The sequence below is a fragment of the Frieseomelitta varia genome, unplaced genomic scaffold (assembly GCF_011392965.1).
Source record: "Frieseomelitta varia isolate USP_RPSP 00005682 unplaced genomic scaffold, Fvar_1.2 scaffold_1011, whole genome shotgun sequence".
In the NCBI taxonomy this organism is placed as follows: domain Eukaryota; kingdom Metazoa; phylum Arthropoda; class Insecta; order Hymenoptera; family Apidae; genus Frieseomelitta; species Frieseomelitta varia.
Window position 1 is genome coordinate 198,145 of NW_025108653.1, and position 15,980 is coordinate 214,124.

Below are 15,980 nucleotides of genomic sequence, written 5' to 3' on the forward strand. Positions count from 1 at the left end.
AACCATGAATAGTCATTAAATTTTATTTGTGTTGCTTAACTGTTGCTCTCTTACTGGTCTCAATATGAATAATCTTCCTTCCACTTATAACTGACACTCGTCATTGCGTCATTGGTAGCATTTTTTAATTGGACTTCCTGCAACGAAAATTCCCAAAGTCAATTCACGGATACTTGACGTTGCATTGAAAAGGTACAACAGTGATAAAGAACATGGAAGTAGCCTACGAGGACAGGATTTTTGACTGTTCCAGCCATCGGGGGCGGAGAACCAGACGTGGGAGGTCTCTGATAAGTTAGACGGCTCGGTGGCAGCGAAACTCCGCCTCTGTGCGCCTCCACCCGCTTCAGAACGTTCGCTGGTCCGCTCAGAACGTTCTCAATTAGTTTCAATCTCGGCTGGCTCTCCTTTCTGGCGCACGTTCTGTCGTGCTCCCGCTGCTACACGACGATTTCTACGCGAGTCGCGATATACAGTGATAAAATTTACCAAAGCAGTGTTTTCAATAAGGTAAATCTTCCTGTGTGGTGATCAAGAATCTCTTATTCCAGTTGAAGAATCATCAAGGCTTCTCTGACCGCCTGTTTCCTGTGAGTTTATTCTTTTGTAATTGTGCATGTCTGTTTAGTTATTTAATAACTTTGACAGTAAAGATTCCAATCGTACAAAGCTTATTGTTAGTAATTCTATATAGTTACCTCTTATGATCATTTAGTGGCAAGTCTTTTCTTCTTCCTTGGTTTAAATTCATTTAAAGACTTGCGATATGTAATTAGCATATTTGCTGCTGATTCTTGAATCTAAAAAATCCTTCAGAACTTGCAAGAGTAGCAATCTTCTAATTGTTTTCCAAATTAGTGTCTTGTATCGTTTTGCTGAAACAAATATACATACGTAATAAAAATTACAAAAATATAAATCACGTAGATATACTTTTTTCTTTTAGCTTAACTCTGTTCCGAGATATATCATCTTATTTATTAAGAAGATTCATTTTCACTAATTTGAAAAAAAATTAATTACGTGATCTTTTACGTCATGTGCAAAGTTCATTATCTGTAAAAACGCTGGTTTCAGTTTGTGCTCAGTATTCAGGATTATGGATCTTCTTACCCATGAATGAAAATCGTTTACTATTATTATTACGCGAATAAGACTAAAAAGGTGGATTTCGTGTGGATACATTATTATTAATGTATCTAAAAGTTCAAAAACGAGTTTGTAAACTCGATTCCACGATCAACAAGATTTGCAACGCGATGTTTAGTAAACAACCAGATAAATGGTTTCTTCCTTCTGCCAGAGAAGATAAGGGGATCTCCTAATTACGTCATAACACACAGCCATCTGCACCTCCATAAATCAGGGATCAATTAACATACACTAATCTTAAATGATTTCAACAGTAAAATCTTAATGCTGAATTAATTTACTGATTCCATTAAATTCGGTGTATATCAATTAATTTTTTCTTCGCTCAGATATTAGCTACGTACGGTTATTTCTTTTTTTTTAAACAAATGCTCAGTCAAGTCATCAAACGCCTCAGAATCTATTATCTACATTTTATATAAATTCCCTCCTGCTGATTATGAACACTTGGACGCTCATAAACATATCTAAATACGCTACGATAGAAATAAATGGCCTAGCAAATTTTTTAATCATTTCTCAGTGCGATTATCTTTCTTGTTAATTGTTAGTGAAAATTAGCGTTCAGACGACATAATCAGCGTGATTACACGCTATTCGATACTGATACCGAGCTAACGAGCTTTATTCCAATGATAAAGCGACACGAGTAGCTCTTAATGTGTATCCACTTCGAAAATAAATAAGTTCGACGAGCTAAGCGTACTCTCTTATTGTCAAAATTTACGAGATGCCCGACGGGGAGGACGTATCCAGGATTCTCTGTCGGCGGCCGCCGGAAATCTCAACGACTCCCCCGGGATATACTCCCTTTCCTCATGCTCGACTAAGTGCTCAGCTGTTGCTCACTTGTCAACATTCCCTTCTAGAGTCGTGTCAAACTCCGTGTCCCGTCGCATCGGCGGCTTTGAGCATTAGACACGAGTTTCCACGTTGGGAATCGTTCGGGGGCACCGAGTTGCCTCGCTACATTTGTCACGAACAGGGATTCCGCTTATTTCTTTGGCAGAGAAGATGTTGGATCTCTAGAATACATAGAATTTGGATAAGATTCTTTTGAACTATGAGTGCTGTTGTTTCTATTCAGCTACTTAGTAATAATTGGATACTTATGAAAATTCATACCTTCAGATTAAGTTTCGCTCCACGATTCGACTTTTCTTGATATTTTTGCAACTTTTTGTAAATGTATAAATGTCTGCATTTCTTTACTTTTGAGACTGTTGAGAACTAGATTTATTACTAATTAGAGTATTATAAATGCGTAAAAATCCTTCAGTTTCAAGATATAATGTTATGTTCAACCTACAAAATGAACTTGTGTCTTCACTTTTCTGTTGCAGATCGTATCAGCAAGTTTCAAGAATCATTTCCAATCCCTTGACGTGTCAAGGTACCTCCCCCTTAAAAATGTAACATCAAGCATTGATGGTGATAGCTTGTGATCAGTGTTGGACAGTCTTGAGTGTCAGTGCGTCTGAAAAGAAGAAAATTTAAGAAAATTTCTCTCAAATCACAATTAGAACATTTTTGAAGAATCAGTGTTGAACAGTGGAGGGGTTGCCTGCTTATTGGGAGGACCTAGCCGTGCAGCATAGTATAAATGCAGCTGCAACGGCCAGCATTTTTATGAATTACGATCTGGATAAGCCCAGGATGGTTTCGCACGTCATTCCCGTTGCTGGGGTAATTTTTTCAATCTTAATTTACAATTTATCTGCGATTTGAACTCACGAAGGATCGTAAAACATAATCCATTCAATTACGGTGTTCCGTAGGTTTTTTTATGGTAATGTTACTGGACGTAGAAATTTATTGCGAGAACAGTTGTAAATTTCATAATTGCGAGGCAACGAATTTTTCTACATTTCCACGGTTTTTCAAACGAACGTTCGTGAATATTCAGCTGGAGTGATAGTTGAGAGTTAAGTAGCGTCGCTTATCGTCGCACGCGAGGGAAGAAAAAAGAGAAAAGTGGAGGTCGTGACCTCGAAAATTTCGCAATTATACGAACTGCGTCTTCGCCGAGTATTCTCAATCCGTTCCCGTTTCCATGTCCATGTACATACATAATCGTTCTTCTCCTATTTCCTCTCACTCAAAGTTTAAAAATTCTCTACCAACAAGGAGAATCGTCCAAGAATCAAATGCACGTTGCCCGTAGAGAGTTTATTGAATAATGCTCTCTTCCATGAATGAACTTATACTTGATTCAGCCGGCCGGATCGATTGGACGTGGTTTAGATTTACAAAAGCGAGCCGGAGAAATCGATAGAGGCTCTTCTTACTATGGCTGATAATCTAAATCAGGCCAGTTGTACGAGCGATTCAGCAGCACTGACTTAAATTAAACGAGCATCGAAGCCAGAATACGATTATTAGGTGATTATGCGACGATTAGTCTGGCGCAGACACGCGAGCTAATTATTCAAAATAAACGAACAATTGATAAGCCGAAGGAAAAGCAGAGAAGCTTTTATCGAGCCGACGATAAGAGAAGTTGCCTCTCACGTCGTCGACCTATGCTTGATCTCCTCTGCTCGCAGCCTGATTTCCATTGCTGGATATTGGCGCACTTGCTGAAGTGAACAAAGTAAATCTTCCACTCATTCTTCAGTATTTTATCACACGGTCTTTCGGATAATTGTAAATCTAAAATTGTCAAGCATTGAAAATTGAATAATTATAAATGAAACATCAAAAAATTTACTTACGCTCGTAACTTCAATTCACAGCCAATTCTAAAATCCATAAATCATTACTGTTTTATCAAGGCACTTTAGGCGTGTGATCAACCGTATACCACGTCAAGTTACGTTTCAATAATATAATTCAGTCATAAACTTGTACATCAGGTTTATTTTTCGATTCGAAAATCATTCATTTGCTAGGTTGCAGGAGTGATTTGTAGGCCTTCTATCTTTCTAACGGTGTTGAAGTGCAAATAAACTGAGCAACAAGTTAGAAACAATAAATTAACTCTTGTTTATTTATTTGCGAAGCACCAGGGATTCTCATCAACTTCCTTCATCAACATTGTTGGAACCATCATTTTTCAAACTTTCTAGAAACACCAGGGAATTGTGAATCTTTGAATATTTTTTTACAACAGAGGAAGCAATTAACTTCTATGTCTACTATAGTATATACAACTATCTTTTTCCATCTGTCAGAGTCTTCTTCAAATATTTCTTCTAGCAAGTGCATTAGGCATTAATGCACCTAAGCACCCCAAAGTCTCGACTCTTTGAGGAACAGCCATCGGCTGGCTATGCCGATTCCTTTTTTTCACCCGTTTAAAGCGTCCACCGGTGGCGACAGAAACCAAGGAGCTTAATTTAATGGCTGTCTAGCGAATTAACGAGGTGGCCACGTGTCTTGGTTAGCCGACTCGACGGATTTCTTGAGAACGTTTCTCAGTGTCAACCGTTGATGCACTTCTGTAGTATGCCTCGCACAATATATCTGTGTGCCTTGACGCGTTTGCAAAAAATACACTTGTCAGCCTTAGCGCCACCATAGTGATAATTATGACCACCGTGACGGAAATGAGTAAATTGTATATTTCAATTTCCCTTTGCAACCAAGTATCATATTCGTTTGACCTGTTTCTTCCTGTTGAATGGAAAGTATCTTCCCATGGAAATGGTTCAGCAACTTCTCTTGCAGATGTTCAATACATATAATTAACTAATAGAGCAAGGTCGTTTCAGTAACTCGCTTAGGAGAGAAACAAAAAAGAGGTGTTAGAAAGAACATACCTCTTCAGGGGAGATGTTTAATGAATTTTCGTCAAGTACACCGGTGCAAACTAGACGTCGTAAAGCCGGATCGCAAATTAACGATCTAGCGAGATCGTAAGTTTCGCGTGGCATAATACGATGTCACAACACCGGGCCGGTGTTTGTAAGCTTCCGGCGACGGCACTTCAAACATTGCCAGCTACGAGCCAGAAGCCTCTTTAGTCCGATCTCTCTCGGTGGATGTGCCGCGTCGTTCATGTCGTATGAGGCCTCGGTTCGTTCACCTTTCGTCACCTTCCTGTTCGTTTCAATTAAAGGTTCACAATAGTTCTTTAATTTACCTGATTAACGTCATCGATCTGCTCGTGTTGTGTGATAGTCATTAGACTAAATTCAATTTCCTCCAGGGGAAAAAAATCTCCTTTTTGCGAGATCAGTAACGTTCCTTGCGTCTCAGACACGCATGTGTATGTTCCGGATAACAAATTTGCTTCACAATTCCAGGAACTACAGCAAGGCAATGGGAGTTTGGGAGTTGCAGGACTGGGAGGGATGCAAGAGCCGTCCCACTCGTTGAAGATCAAGCAGGAACCGTTCCAGGTGTCCCCGTCGTCGCCCCTTCCGCCTCTGCACCAAGGTGAGCGTCTCGTAACGAAAGAATCGCCGCTGTACAACCCAAACCTTCTAAAACTAAAACAAAACAAAAAAAAAAAAAAAACATACCGCGATCGTTGACAGTCTTTGAAAGACTGGCTTGACGTCATCTCGGCACCAACGATTCCTCTCGCGGGTATCCGAAAATCGTGTTTCTAATAATATGAAACCGGCGCTCCGAGTGTCGCGTGACTCTCTCTCCGTACGATGAAAGGAGCGGCGCACGGAGGGGAACGAAAAGTCCCGACTGAAAGTAATCTGAAAGAAGACAGAGAGAGACGTGTTACGGTGGAACAACCAGAGAACGAGAAAGAAAGTTGAAAAAGGAGAGAGAAAAAGAGAGAGAAAGCCAGCGGGGAATGATATATCGACGGAGGCTGCATCCTGATCTCTCCACGCGTCGTTTAGTTACATTCTCTGGCTCGATTACGCTTCTCCCCGTGTGCTGTCAGTGGCTCATCTCCTTCGGTTTCGGATTAGAAATTGTCACTGATAGAAATAACCCCGCGTAATGCGGCGCACGCTTCGACGGAGTGGGTTTATCAGCTGCGATCTCCATTGTTTTCCACCATAGATAGTATATATATATATATATATGTGTATGTATATCTTGTTATACTAATGTGTCACCGATGCACGAATCCAGGCAAATTCTGCAAGGTAGAAAAGAGACGTGTAATAGCACGTGGACTGCTTGTTTGCAAGCGCGTAATAAATAAAATAAAAGAAAAAAAAAAGAACAGAATTATTATATACATTACATTATATGTATACGATATTATTCTACGTGTAGGAAACGTTCGTGCGGATCAAGGATGATTTCCATTGTGAGTGAAAGAGGGCAGTGTCGGAAAGGGTTAAAGGAGCAGATAAAGCCACGATAAAAGAGGAAACGGGTCGCGCTCGGGGTTTCGTGTTACCAGATTTTTCTTATTCGCTAATCGCTCGAAGATAGACTGGGAGCCTCGTTGAAATCTAAGAAGCTCGGTATCAATATCTCCCGACGCAGTTATGCGTATGTGCATGCGGCCTGATCCGCGAACAGCGTCGCAAAAAATCTCTTTCTGTTTCGCGTTCGGTTAGATAAAGCTCGATTAGTCAGTCTCAATGACGACGCGGAGGATCTCCTCTCCTCTTTGTGGCTGGCGGTTGAGAATTTTTGTAGCAGCAACAAAACGGATCACCGATGACTTTCCCTGTGTTTTTTTTTTTTTTTTTTTTGTTGGAATCGGGGGAGAACCGCTCCGAGTGCTTCTGCCGAGAATTATGGTCGCTAATCCGGGAATGTCGGCCATTCCAGTAATGCACGAGACAGCGACGCCGTTTTCACGAATCTCGCCGCGAACTGTACAGCTCATTTGCTCATTTACGTTTGTTGCACGAAACATTTTGAATAGTATTTCAATGTGTGCGTGCATAGAAAAATTTGTCTGAAAGCGTTTCTCGTTACTTCTTTAAATTCCGTATCTCCTTGGTCCCTTCCGCTTAATTTTGCTTTGAAGATCACCCTCTATCGCAACGGGCGTTTCGATTAATATTTCGCAACTACGGTGAACAATGGTAAACCTGAAAAAGTTCGAAAATACCTTTAGTCACAAATGTTAATAAATGTATAAAATGTCTCGACTCGGTAGGTATATTCTACGTACACGTTTAAGTAGTGCATTGCCGTATTCACGATTATGCGTGCAAATTTATCAAGCCAATAAAGTCTCTGCGATAAGGCTCCATGGAAAGTTGACACGTTTAATTATGCAGAGCACTTGAATCGGGTGCCCCGATTATAGCCAGGGATCGTAGTTTCAACTCTCTTTAGAGTCTTTCAATTACAAGAAAATAAGATACGAAACGTCGTTCGTACGTCGTCCACTCACCGTCACTGGTTACACTGTGTAACACTTGCTTGCTTCTAAATATAGCTATTTATCTTAGCCTATGGGGATCGGTTCAAGATCCTTGGCGATTTTCAACCAAAAATTCGTGGATCGGGCCTCGTTCTCGTCGCCGATAACGTGACCCTGTTTATTTATTCTGAAACCAGGCCGTGAACGTAATATCTTCGCACGTACTCGAGTTAAAATAGATCTGTAGTAAACAAGGGTAACGGCTCTGGATTAATCTTCAATTGATAAGGGAGCCGCGAGCGTTCACAATGATCACGTGGATGCATAATTTTCGTCCGGTCCTCGCATTAACTTGACCGGATCGGATTCACATCTCAAATTCAGTTGGTTCGTGTTAAACAGTCATCGCGTCATGTCAACTTCCATATAGGTCCAGAGCAGATAAAACAAAGTGGTACTATACAATTTGTACTTGATTTCCTTATCGACGTCTTCTGGACTCTCTGAAATGATAAAACCGATCGGAATGACGGGTAGTCGATTGTAAGAGCATCGCGAGAAAGAATATTCGAGATAAATGCTCGATGACGAACCAAGAAGTGGGAAAGAAACACAGTCGGGCCCCCTGGATACATATTATCGCTCAGCTCCCGTTAGGTAATCGTCAGCGTCTGTTTTCGACTGGATCTAGAGCAGATTTTCCTCTGCAAAACACGTATACTCGCTGTAAACATGATAAACGTGACAGGTTGATGATAGAAGGGAGCGAGTTGTGCAGGGGAATTCCTTGCACTGCCAATGGAGGAAAGTCATCTTTGTGAATCAAGCTGGTAAACCTTCTGGTTTCCTTACACCTGTGGGATTAGAAATAAATATCATTGAAATATGTGTAATACCTTTCAATCATCTGATTTTAGTATTTGACGGATTTTTATTACATCTTAAGTATTTCATTTCTGTATATAAAGTATTTCAGAAGAATATAGTGAAGGATAAATAAGAACAGAAGAATTAAAAAAATCTGTAAAGGAAAGAGTAGAAAAAAAAAAAAAGATCAGCAGATTCCATACGCATTTCCGGTGTTAGTAAGCACCAAGGAGAAGATATCGGCACAAAGATGATGTCGTAAGGGCTAGGTTGACGATTGCCTCACGCAGGAGAATACATACCAGAAGATGAGTTAACGTCTCATTTCGATCTTTTGTCTCCTGATTTCAGTTCCCTTTTTCCTTTGTATCCTATCCGGAATTCGTATTATTTTTTACCTAGTACAATACATTTTTGATATTGTATCCAATTGTTGATAAGTTCAAATCAATTGACTACCACTTAAAGATCTTTCTTTCTAAAAGAATTCTGGAAAAACTATACTGTAGATCACTGCATCCTTTTCATGAAATGATAAGGCTCAGTTCATTTGAAACATGATATTTCAATCTGAAATACTGTTACATTACAAGTTTATAAAATATGTTTTGGAGTTGATGGTATTACAATAAGAGACACGTGCCTGTTCATAGTGGGAGTGGCTACTTCAATGGGATCCCCCTATTAGCTGGATCATTGAACACGTGCCCTGACGCCCTCTAATGCTTGTCCTAGCTCGCTATAATCGCCGTGATACTTGATATTAGAGGAGTATGACTTTCACCTTACTCTAACGATCATGTTACTGCTGCGTTACAATTAATTCATTAATTAGCGAAGAACTTTATTCAGGAAAGAGGGAGATATCTGTACATGTACAGATTTTCCCTGTACAATTAAAACACACATGATATTTTTTTCTGTATATTAAAAGAGTGTTTACATATTAAAGTGTAAGTTCAAGAGGTTTTCTTTTTTGGAACTAGAGTATAGGTCAACTTGGTCGAGGAGTAAGGAGAAAGACGTGGCATGGACGAGAACAAAGACGTGCGATTCGCAGCGTGATGTCACGGCGTATTGTATTTCGCTTATCGGCGCCGATTCCTCACGGAACCCGCAGCATTTCAGGAATGCGAATGCCACGATTTTCAGTGCGACAACGACCTTTGTCTCGAGGATCGGCTTTGCTTCAGTTCTAATTGAACCGTATCATCCATCTCTTCTTCTCTTTTCCATCTCTCGTTATTTCTCTTCTTTATAGAAGCCGTGACTCTTTGTCACGATTTGTCTAGTTGAATATTCGGTCAATTTATTTAGTACTAATTTTAGCTAACTTTAGACAGTAACCGAGACGTATAAATGTATATATTCGCAGGCACCTGTGATCAGTATAAATGACTGACCTCTATATAATTAATTACCAATTTTCCAAGAACTCATGAACTCGTTTCCCAAATCTGCAGACGTCGTTAAATCATCGTTACAAACATACGCCGACGAAGGCCAGCAATTTTCGCAAGTTCAGTTACGTCACGAGTTTTCACAACACTTCTGCATTTTTCTGCATATACCCCATTGCGAAACATGTTCTGCTTCGTACAGTGAACTACTTACATGAGCAGTATCATTCTTTAGCATAGGTTAGGGAAATTGTTCTTCAATTTCTTTTCTATATCCAGTGTTTTCTACTGGACGATTGTCTGTCGTAGACGACTGTGAAACAAGGGATCCCGTGACGAGAGCAGATGTGGTCTCGTAGGTGTCGCGTAGCAGGGGATCTCCAGTTGCAGTCAGGTGTGTTGGCAAACGTTATCGCAATCTCGCTCGTTTGTGCACCTTGGAAGTGCACACATAGAAGTCCACGAGCCTGTGTAAATATGTTAGATAGACTCTTCATAGGTCGATATCGCTTGTCGAACTTGGGGCACGTGATCTGTGAAAGATGATGTCTAATCTGGAGTCCTCAAGATGATAACAGATCGTGTATAAGTGTATATAGTTCCTCATTGATCCGTCTCTGCTTTTTTTCACTCATCAAGGATCAAGCAATCGAGTAATGTGTAAAAGTTGCGTAAACTTCTCAAGTTCTGGAAAACGATGATAGAACATAATACTATAGACTATAATTACTATTACACACGTACAAACAAATTTTTATAATAAAAACCAAGTCGTAGTTCATTTGGATTTCTTCAAATTTTATAAATGTAAGATCTAGGAGAAAGAAACAATAGCGGAGGAAATGCTTGAGATTCCTACTTGTAATTGCAACGTGAATTCAATAATTTGAATTGACTAGAAAACTTTAGTCCTTGATGAATTAATTGTCTTTTTCCAATTTTTTCTTTCGAATGTTCAATGTTCAATTAACGAAATGGCTAAAATATATCTGATCACGAATGGTACAGTATTATCGCGTATCTGCTATGAAAACATCATTGTGTCCTGGACGAAGAAGCTTGCTCTGCGCTGAAAATCACATACCCCGGAGCTCTGCGTTAGTGGGATATCATGTTTGCCTGGATTCGCGTAGCCTGGGAACAGATGTTCCGTTCCTAGTGGCTCTGATTGATAACAATGTAATCGATCATTGACTGCAGGCTACAACGGACCAGAGTAAATTGAACAAACTATTTTTTAACTTAATTTCGTATATTCAGTTCTTCGCTCTTTCTCTCCTTGAAACCGATCCGACTGAATTTGCGAAAATTCAATTCCGGCCGCTGTTTTTCCTTTTGTTCCATGCTTCTCTGTTACTCGTTTTTCCCTCTCTGTTGTGCAAGTGCGGCGTGCTTAACTTATCGGTGTCTAGTTACAGTTCCAGTTACATGTGCCGCCGGGCACCGGTGAATATTCGACGCCATGCACGTACGCACTCCTTTTCTGACTCACGTCTCCGTTTTCCACTTATTTTCTTCCGTCGCTTTTGATACTCAATCGTACGATTCGTTTACCACTTTTAGAAAAAGAAAATAAAATGGAACTGAATTACAAATAAATTGAATTATACGATACGACATTATATGATATGATTTATATAATGATAAACGTAACGTGGTACCTATCAAGGTTTCTGTTAATTTAACTAGACAAAGATTTATACTTATGGTGGAAAAAGAATGACGCAGTTTCAGACAAGGGCACCCAGCGCACTTTAGATGATCATTTCTCTAAACAACGTTTATCGTTGAGGCTCGTGTGTCGCCCAGCGAATTCCTTTTCAAAGGTCCAATTGTTTCACCCTGGCTGAGATTTCTTGGAAGTCGTGCCAGCGTGTAGATCGATCGACGCCAGTTCCATTGTCCAATTTCTTGGAGATTCAGACCGTGTCTCGAATTGAAATCATCTAACCTTCCCTTCTCCTTCAACTCAAGCTTAAGCTTGACTTGACTTTTCAGAAAATTACGTGAAACATTATTATCCATCTCTTCTTCGTTCAGGTATGACATTATAAACGTTTATGTTTAACACTTTCAGTGAGCAGCTTCGTGTCAGAGATGCAGAATGGTTGCGTCGGTGTGTCAAAGGATCTGGATTCCTCGATGAGTCTCGCAAGAGGGCTGACATCACATCACGCCTCCCTCGCTCACCATCATTCTCACCATAATTTGCACAGTCCGAATTCTGCGGTGTCTATGCATTCTACAGGCTCCACTCATCACCATCTCGATGAGAAAGGATCATCCCCGACTGGAGCTCTTCACAGTACCACCAACAGCAATCCCTCGACACCGTCGACACCCTCAACGCCAACCACAGTGGCAGATGGTTCTTCCGCGGCTACTGGAACCGGAAATGGAAATGGTAGCAACAATGATTCCGCCAGCAAGAAGCCTCCGTACAGTTACGTCGCCTTGATTGCTATGGCGATTCAACACAGTGCCCAGAAGAGGGCAACCTTAAGCGAGATTTATGCTTACATCACCACCAGGTTTCCATATTTCCAGAAGAACAAGAAGGGCTGGCAGAACTCTATCAGGCATAATCTGTCCTTGAATGAGTGTTTCGTGAAGGTGCCTCGTGACGGAGGCGGTGAGAGGAAAGGAAATTTCTGGACACTTGGTTAGTGGGCATTTTTGCTTTAATCTATTAAAAAAGAAAAAAAAAAAAGAAAATTATAATAAAAAGGAAAATAAAAATTATTGAATAAATGATAAATTTTTTACAATCAAATTGCTCGCCAAGTTAATTCTGACGCAGACATTTCATGTTTATTATTACTTTGTAAAATTATATTTATAAAATTTTTTGGTGACATGTTTTGGTGGGATCACAGGTTTAAGCTAACTGATTTTATATTTTAAAGTAAATTTTTAGATTGTTGCTAGACTTATTCGATGTAACGTTTACTTGTAGATCCACAGTACGCGGATATGTTTGAAAATGGTAACTACAGAAGGCGTAGACGCATGAAGCGACCATACAGAAACGCACCGTATCATAAGCCATTATTTGGCGATCCTTTTTCTCCAACGCACGTCCATTTAGGTCCTAGAAATTTATTTGGCCACTCTCCGCCATCTTATGCTCCGTCTACGTATACCAGATACGACACCAGGTATCATTAATTATCTCAAAATTTGTTCATTATTAATTGTCAATTACTTCGGAGTATTTACATTATTTATTACTGATTATCTTAAAGTTTCTTCATCCGAACATCAAGCATCAAATTTAAGAAACAATCTCTACTTGTGATTACAGTGCTTGGAGTCTTCAACAGTCTCAGCTCTCCTACAGCCACTGTCAATCAGTAAGTAACAAATTCTTAACTAAGTTTCACACTCTTGTTATTCAAAAAGTAATAGTAATAAATAAAAGTTCCCGGTTTGCCTGCAGCTCCAGCCACAGTTACAACCAATGCAGTCCATGCAGATACCAACGATGAATGGTTACAGTCAATTAGGCACCTCATTAAGTGAGTCTCCCCTCTGATCAGCAGATTCTTAGCATTTGATTTTGCGAAATACTCGACGACCAGGCAAAGCGTTTCAAGGCAATTACTTGGATGTTCCAGGTGGGACCACGAGTTCCCCAGGTTCTATGGGTAGTGGTTCCTTTGGCAGTAGCTTCGCCAGGAGGCACGACGCCGCCATGACCCAAGAAACCGTGCCTACCAGATGCTATTGGCCTGAAAGTAATAGAGCATTTGCTTTCCCATTTTAATTCACTGGCGATGTTAAGCAACCATGATCGTTGCAGATTTTTATATATTCATGGAGAATTCAAAGATGCACACTTTCAAAAAGGATGAACGGATCCAAGTGTCATACTTTTTGTTCCAGTGGTAAATGTGAAGGAAGAACCGGGAACCGTGGCAGTATCTAGCACCAGCGTGGGTGGCATGGGCGTCCCTTCAGGAATGATGGGATCCACAACTCCAACAGGGGTTTCTACGACTGGATTCGCGCCAATGGAGTTCCAGTCTCGGTCCAAGTGCTTCATGTGAATCGATTCACCGTTTGCATCGTTGTCACAAGCTGAGAGTCTTATCAGAATCCCGAAGGATCATCGTGTGTCGCTTCAACGACGTTAATTTGGCTGATCTTCATCCGGACGGAGCGGTAAGCGAGAAGAATAGGAATGTTAAAAGTGTGTTTCCCTTTACTGGAAATCCTTGTGGGATCCATGGTGACGCTGAAGAGAAATCAGAGTTGATCAGAGTAGTGATAATTCCAAACAAGTGTGAAAGGTCTCTTCAACTCGAAACGATAAACGTTGCGCCCCTGTCCTCGACTACGTTTTCGACTGCTGCACAGTATTCGATATTTAAGCGAGATGCCTCGTGAATTGGTTTCTATGAAAGAGGAAACGAATTTGCGAGGGTCACTGATCCAGGGTCAATGATTAACGCGTAGTTTAAGGCGCATCCGTGATACAAGAAGGCACTCGAGGATGTTTTGTTTTATATACATATATGAGTAACTAGGTCCATGTAGAAGCAAAAGATAAATGTATATCTAAACACGTAGGTCGCATAACGTAATAGAAAATGAAGAAATAAAAAAAAAGCAGTTTCTCTGGAAGACTATTCGTCGGTGTACATATCTAAGCGTACTAAGTAGCTTGATTAACTAACTGTGAATTATTCCAACAATTCTGGACACACGTGGCAGCTCCTGTAATTAGATGGAAAGTCAAAAATAAATCACTATTATTTATCGTCTAGTACCGTCAACGATCGTTATTTACCTTTCACTATAACACTCTATTTTAAATCAAATGTAACTCCAATTTTATAACTTTTGTCCTATAATATTCTATAATACTATTAAATAATACAATTATATGAAGAAAATTTTTCTTGGTATAATTATAAAAAGTATCTTTTATACATGGCTTAATTCTACAAGTCACGGATCGTGTTTTTCAATTTGTAGTAATTTTATGAAAAGAAAAGGCTAAGAAATTTTATCATCCATCTCTATGTGATGGTTCTATTTCTATTCGATATTCAGAACAAAAGTATATTCGCTTCCTGTGATTCAGTACGAGGCTCTGGGCTCAGAATATCCCTAGCAAAATGAGAAAAAAGAGCGGAAGAGGGAAAAGTAGCCAATGGCTAGCAATGGTTGATGTTTGCGTGGACGAGGATGTTTTACAAACACAGTACGCGCAGTCGAGCTTTAATATTCTTCGTAAAAGAGAGGCTGGCCGTGCACAGCCAGTCAACACCGTACGTGCATCAGCGCAGGAATAGCACGTGCACTTTATTTTTCGTCTGGAAATCGATCGTACGACCACGTCCCTTCTCCACGCCCGCCTCAAAATAAATCTTGCTTGCCCGATGGAAAAGAGCACGCTTGACATGAATGGAATGGAAAGAGATCTTCTCGCTTGCATCATTATACTTTCATATCGTTCATCAGGGTTCTCATAAGTTCCATTTTCCTTTTGAAATTTTCTACTGTCCGTTTCTGTCTCATTGTTCTCCAGTTTCTTCACCATTCAAGATGAATCATTCCAAATGATAAATTGATTGGCCACTGCAACAATATTTCTAACATTATTATACTTAAGAGTGAAGTAAATAAAATACTTAAAATCATTATAATAATTCAACTGAAGTTTCAAATCCTGTGCATGTCCTAAATTTTCCCTTGAAACACAACTTCTGTCTGACAGAATCTTTTTATTCCTGTATTTTGAAGAAGAATATATATTTTATTACTAGGGGGCAATATAAACTATGGGGGAGGGTCAGTATTATTCTTACTCTGCCATTGGTTGGAAGGAACAGGTAGATAGAACCTTGGAGAAGAACTTTCACGAGGACAGATAGATACCTAAATTCTCATTGGTTGATCGAGACAGGTGAGGCTGAAAGGTAGGGAGGTTTTATCTACCATAGGAGATGGAGTCTAACCTTTTCATTTCTATACAACATTTTGTAGTTGGTATAAAGAAAATGAAATATAATAAAGTATCTATCTGTCCAGGATGAAAAAAAGAAAAAGATATACAATAGCTAAATCTTACAAGAAACTCGAAACATAAACGTCGGCTACTGTTCGGTTCACGCAAGCAGTCTCTATAAGCAAACACTGGCGTTAATCATCGGCGGTTCCCCTCCTCGCGGAACGAATCCACTGGGAGTCAGGTAAATCATTCGTACTGTTTCTCTGCAGGCTCAGATTACAGAGATGTGGCCGCGGCGCTTTACAGCACGGGATACGACCACCATGTAGCTATTGTTTCCTATTGAATCAGTCCAGTGAAT

General features: G+C 40.0%; 1 protein-coding gene and 1 long non-coding RNA gene across 6 annotated transcripts; one reads left to right on the top strand and one right to left on the bottom strand.

The window, feature by feature from the left end:
• The first annotated feature begins 395 nt into the window (after nucleotides 1-395).
• On the top strand, nucleotides 396-14,428 carry LOC122533307 (fork head domain transcription factor slp1-like). Of its 5 annotated transcripts, none has more exons than XM_043663020.1 (9): nucleotides 396-590; nucleotides 2,496-2,838; nucleotides 5,400-5,532; nucleotides 11,738-12,322; nucleotides 12,617-12,818; nucleotides 12,965-13,013; nucleotides 13,082-13,178; nucleotides 13,257-13,397; nucleotides 13,546-14,428. In XM_043663020.1, the coding sequence occupies exons 2-9, from the start codon at nucleotides 2,782-2,784 to the stop codon at nucleotides 13,707-13,709; spliced, it is 1,428 nt and encodes a 475-aa protein (XP_043518955.1). In that variant the 5' UTR covers nucleotides 396-590; nucleotides 2,496-2,781; the 3' UTR covers nucleotides 13,710-14,428. The 5 variants fall into 5 exon arrangements, with proteins under 5 accessions (XP_043518955.1, XP_043518879.1, XP_043519209.1 ...); XM_043662944.1 differs by having other exon boundaries at nucleotides 397-590; nucleotides 13,248-13,397; XM_043663183.1 differs by having other exon boundaries at nucleotides 398-590; nucleotides 13,100-13,178.
• LOC122533538 lies at nucleotides 1,698-2,542 on the bottom strand. Its single transcript, XR_006307742.1, has 3 exons — nucleotides 2,462-2,542; nucleotides 2,278-2,382; nucleotides 1,698-2,177 (listed from the first exon to the last, which is right to left on the bottom strand). It is a non-coding gene; the product is annotated as an uncharacterized LOC122533538 (long non-coding RNA).
• Nucleotides 14,429-15,980: the final 1,552 nt, after the last annotated feature.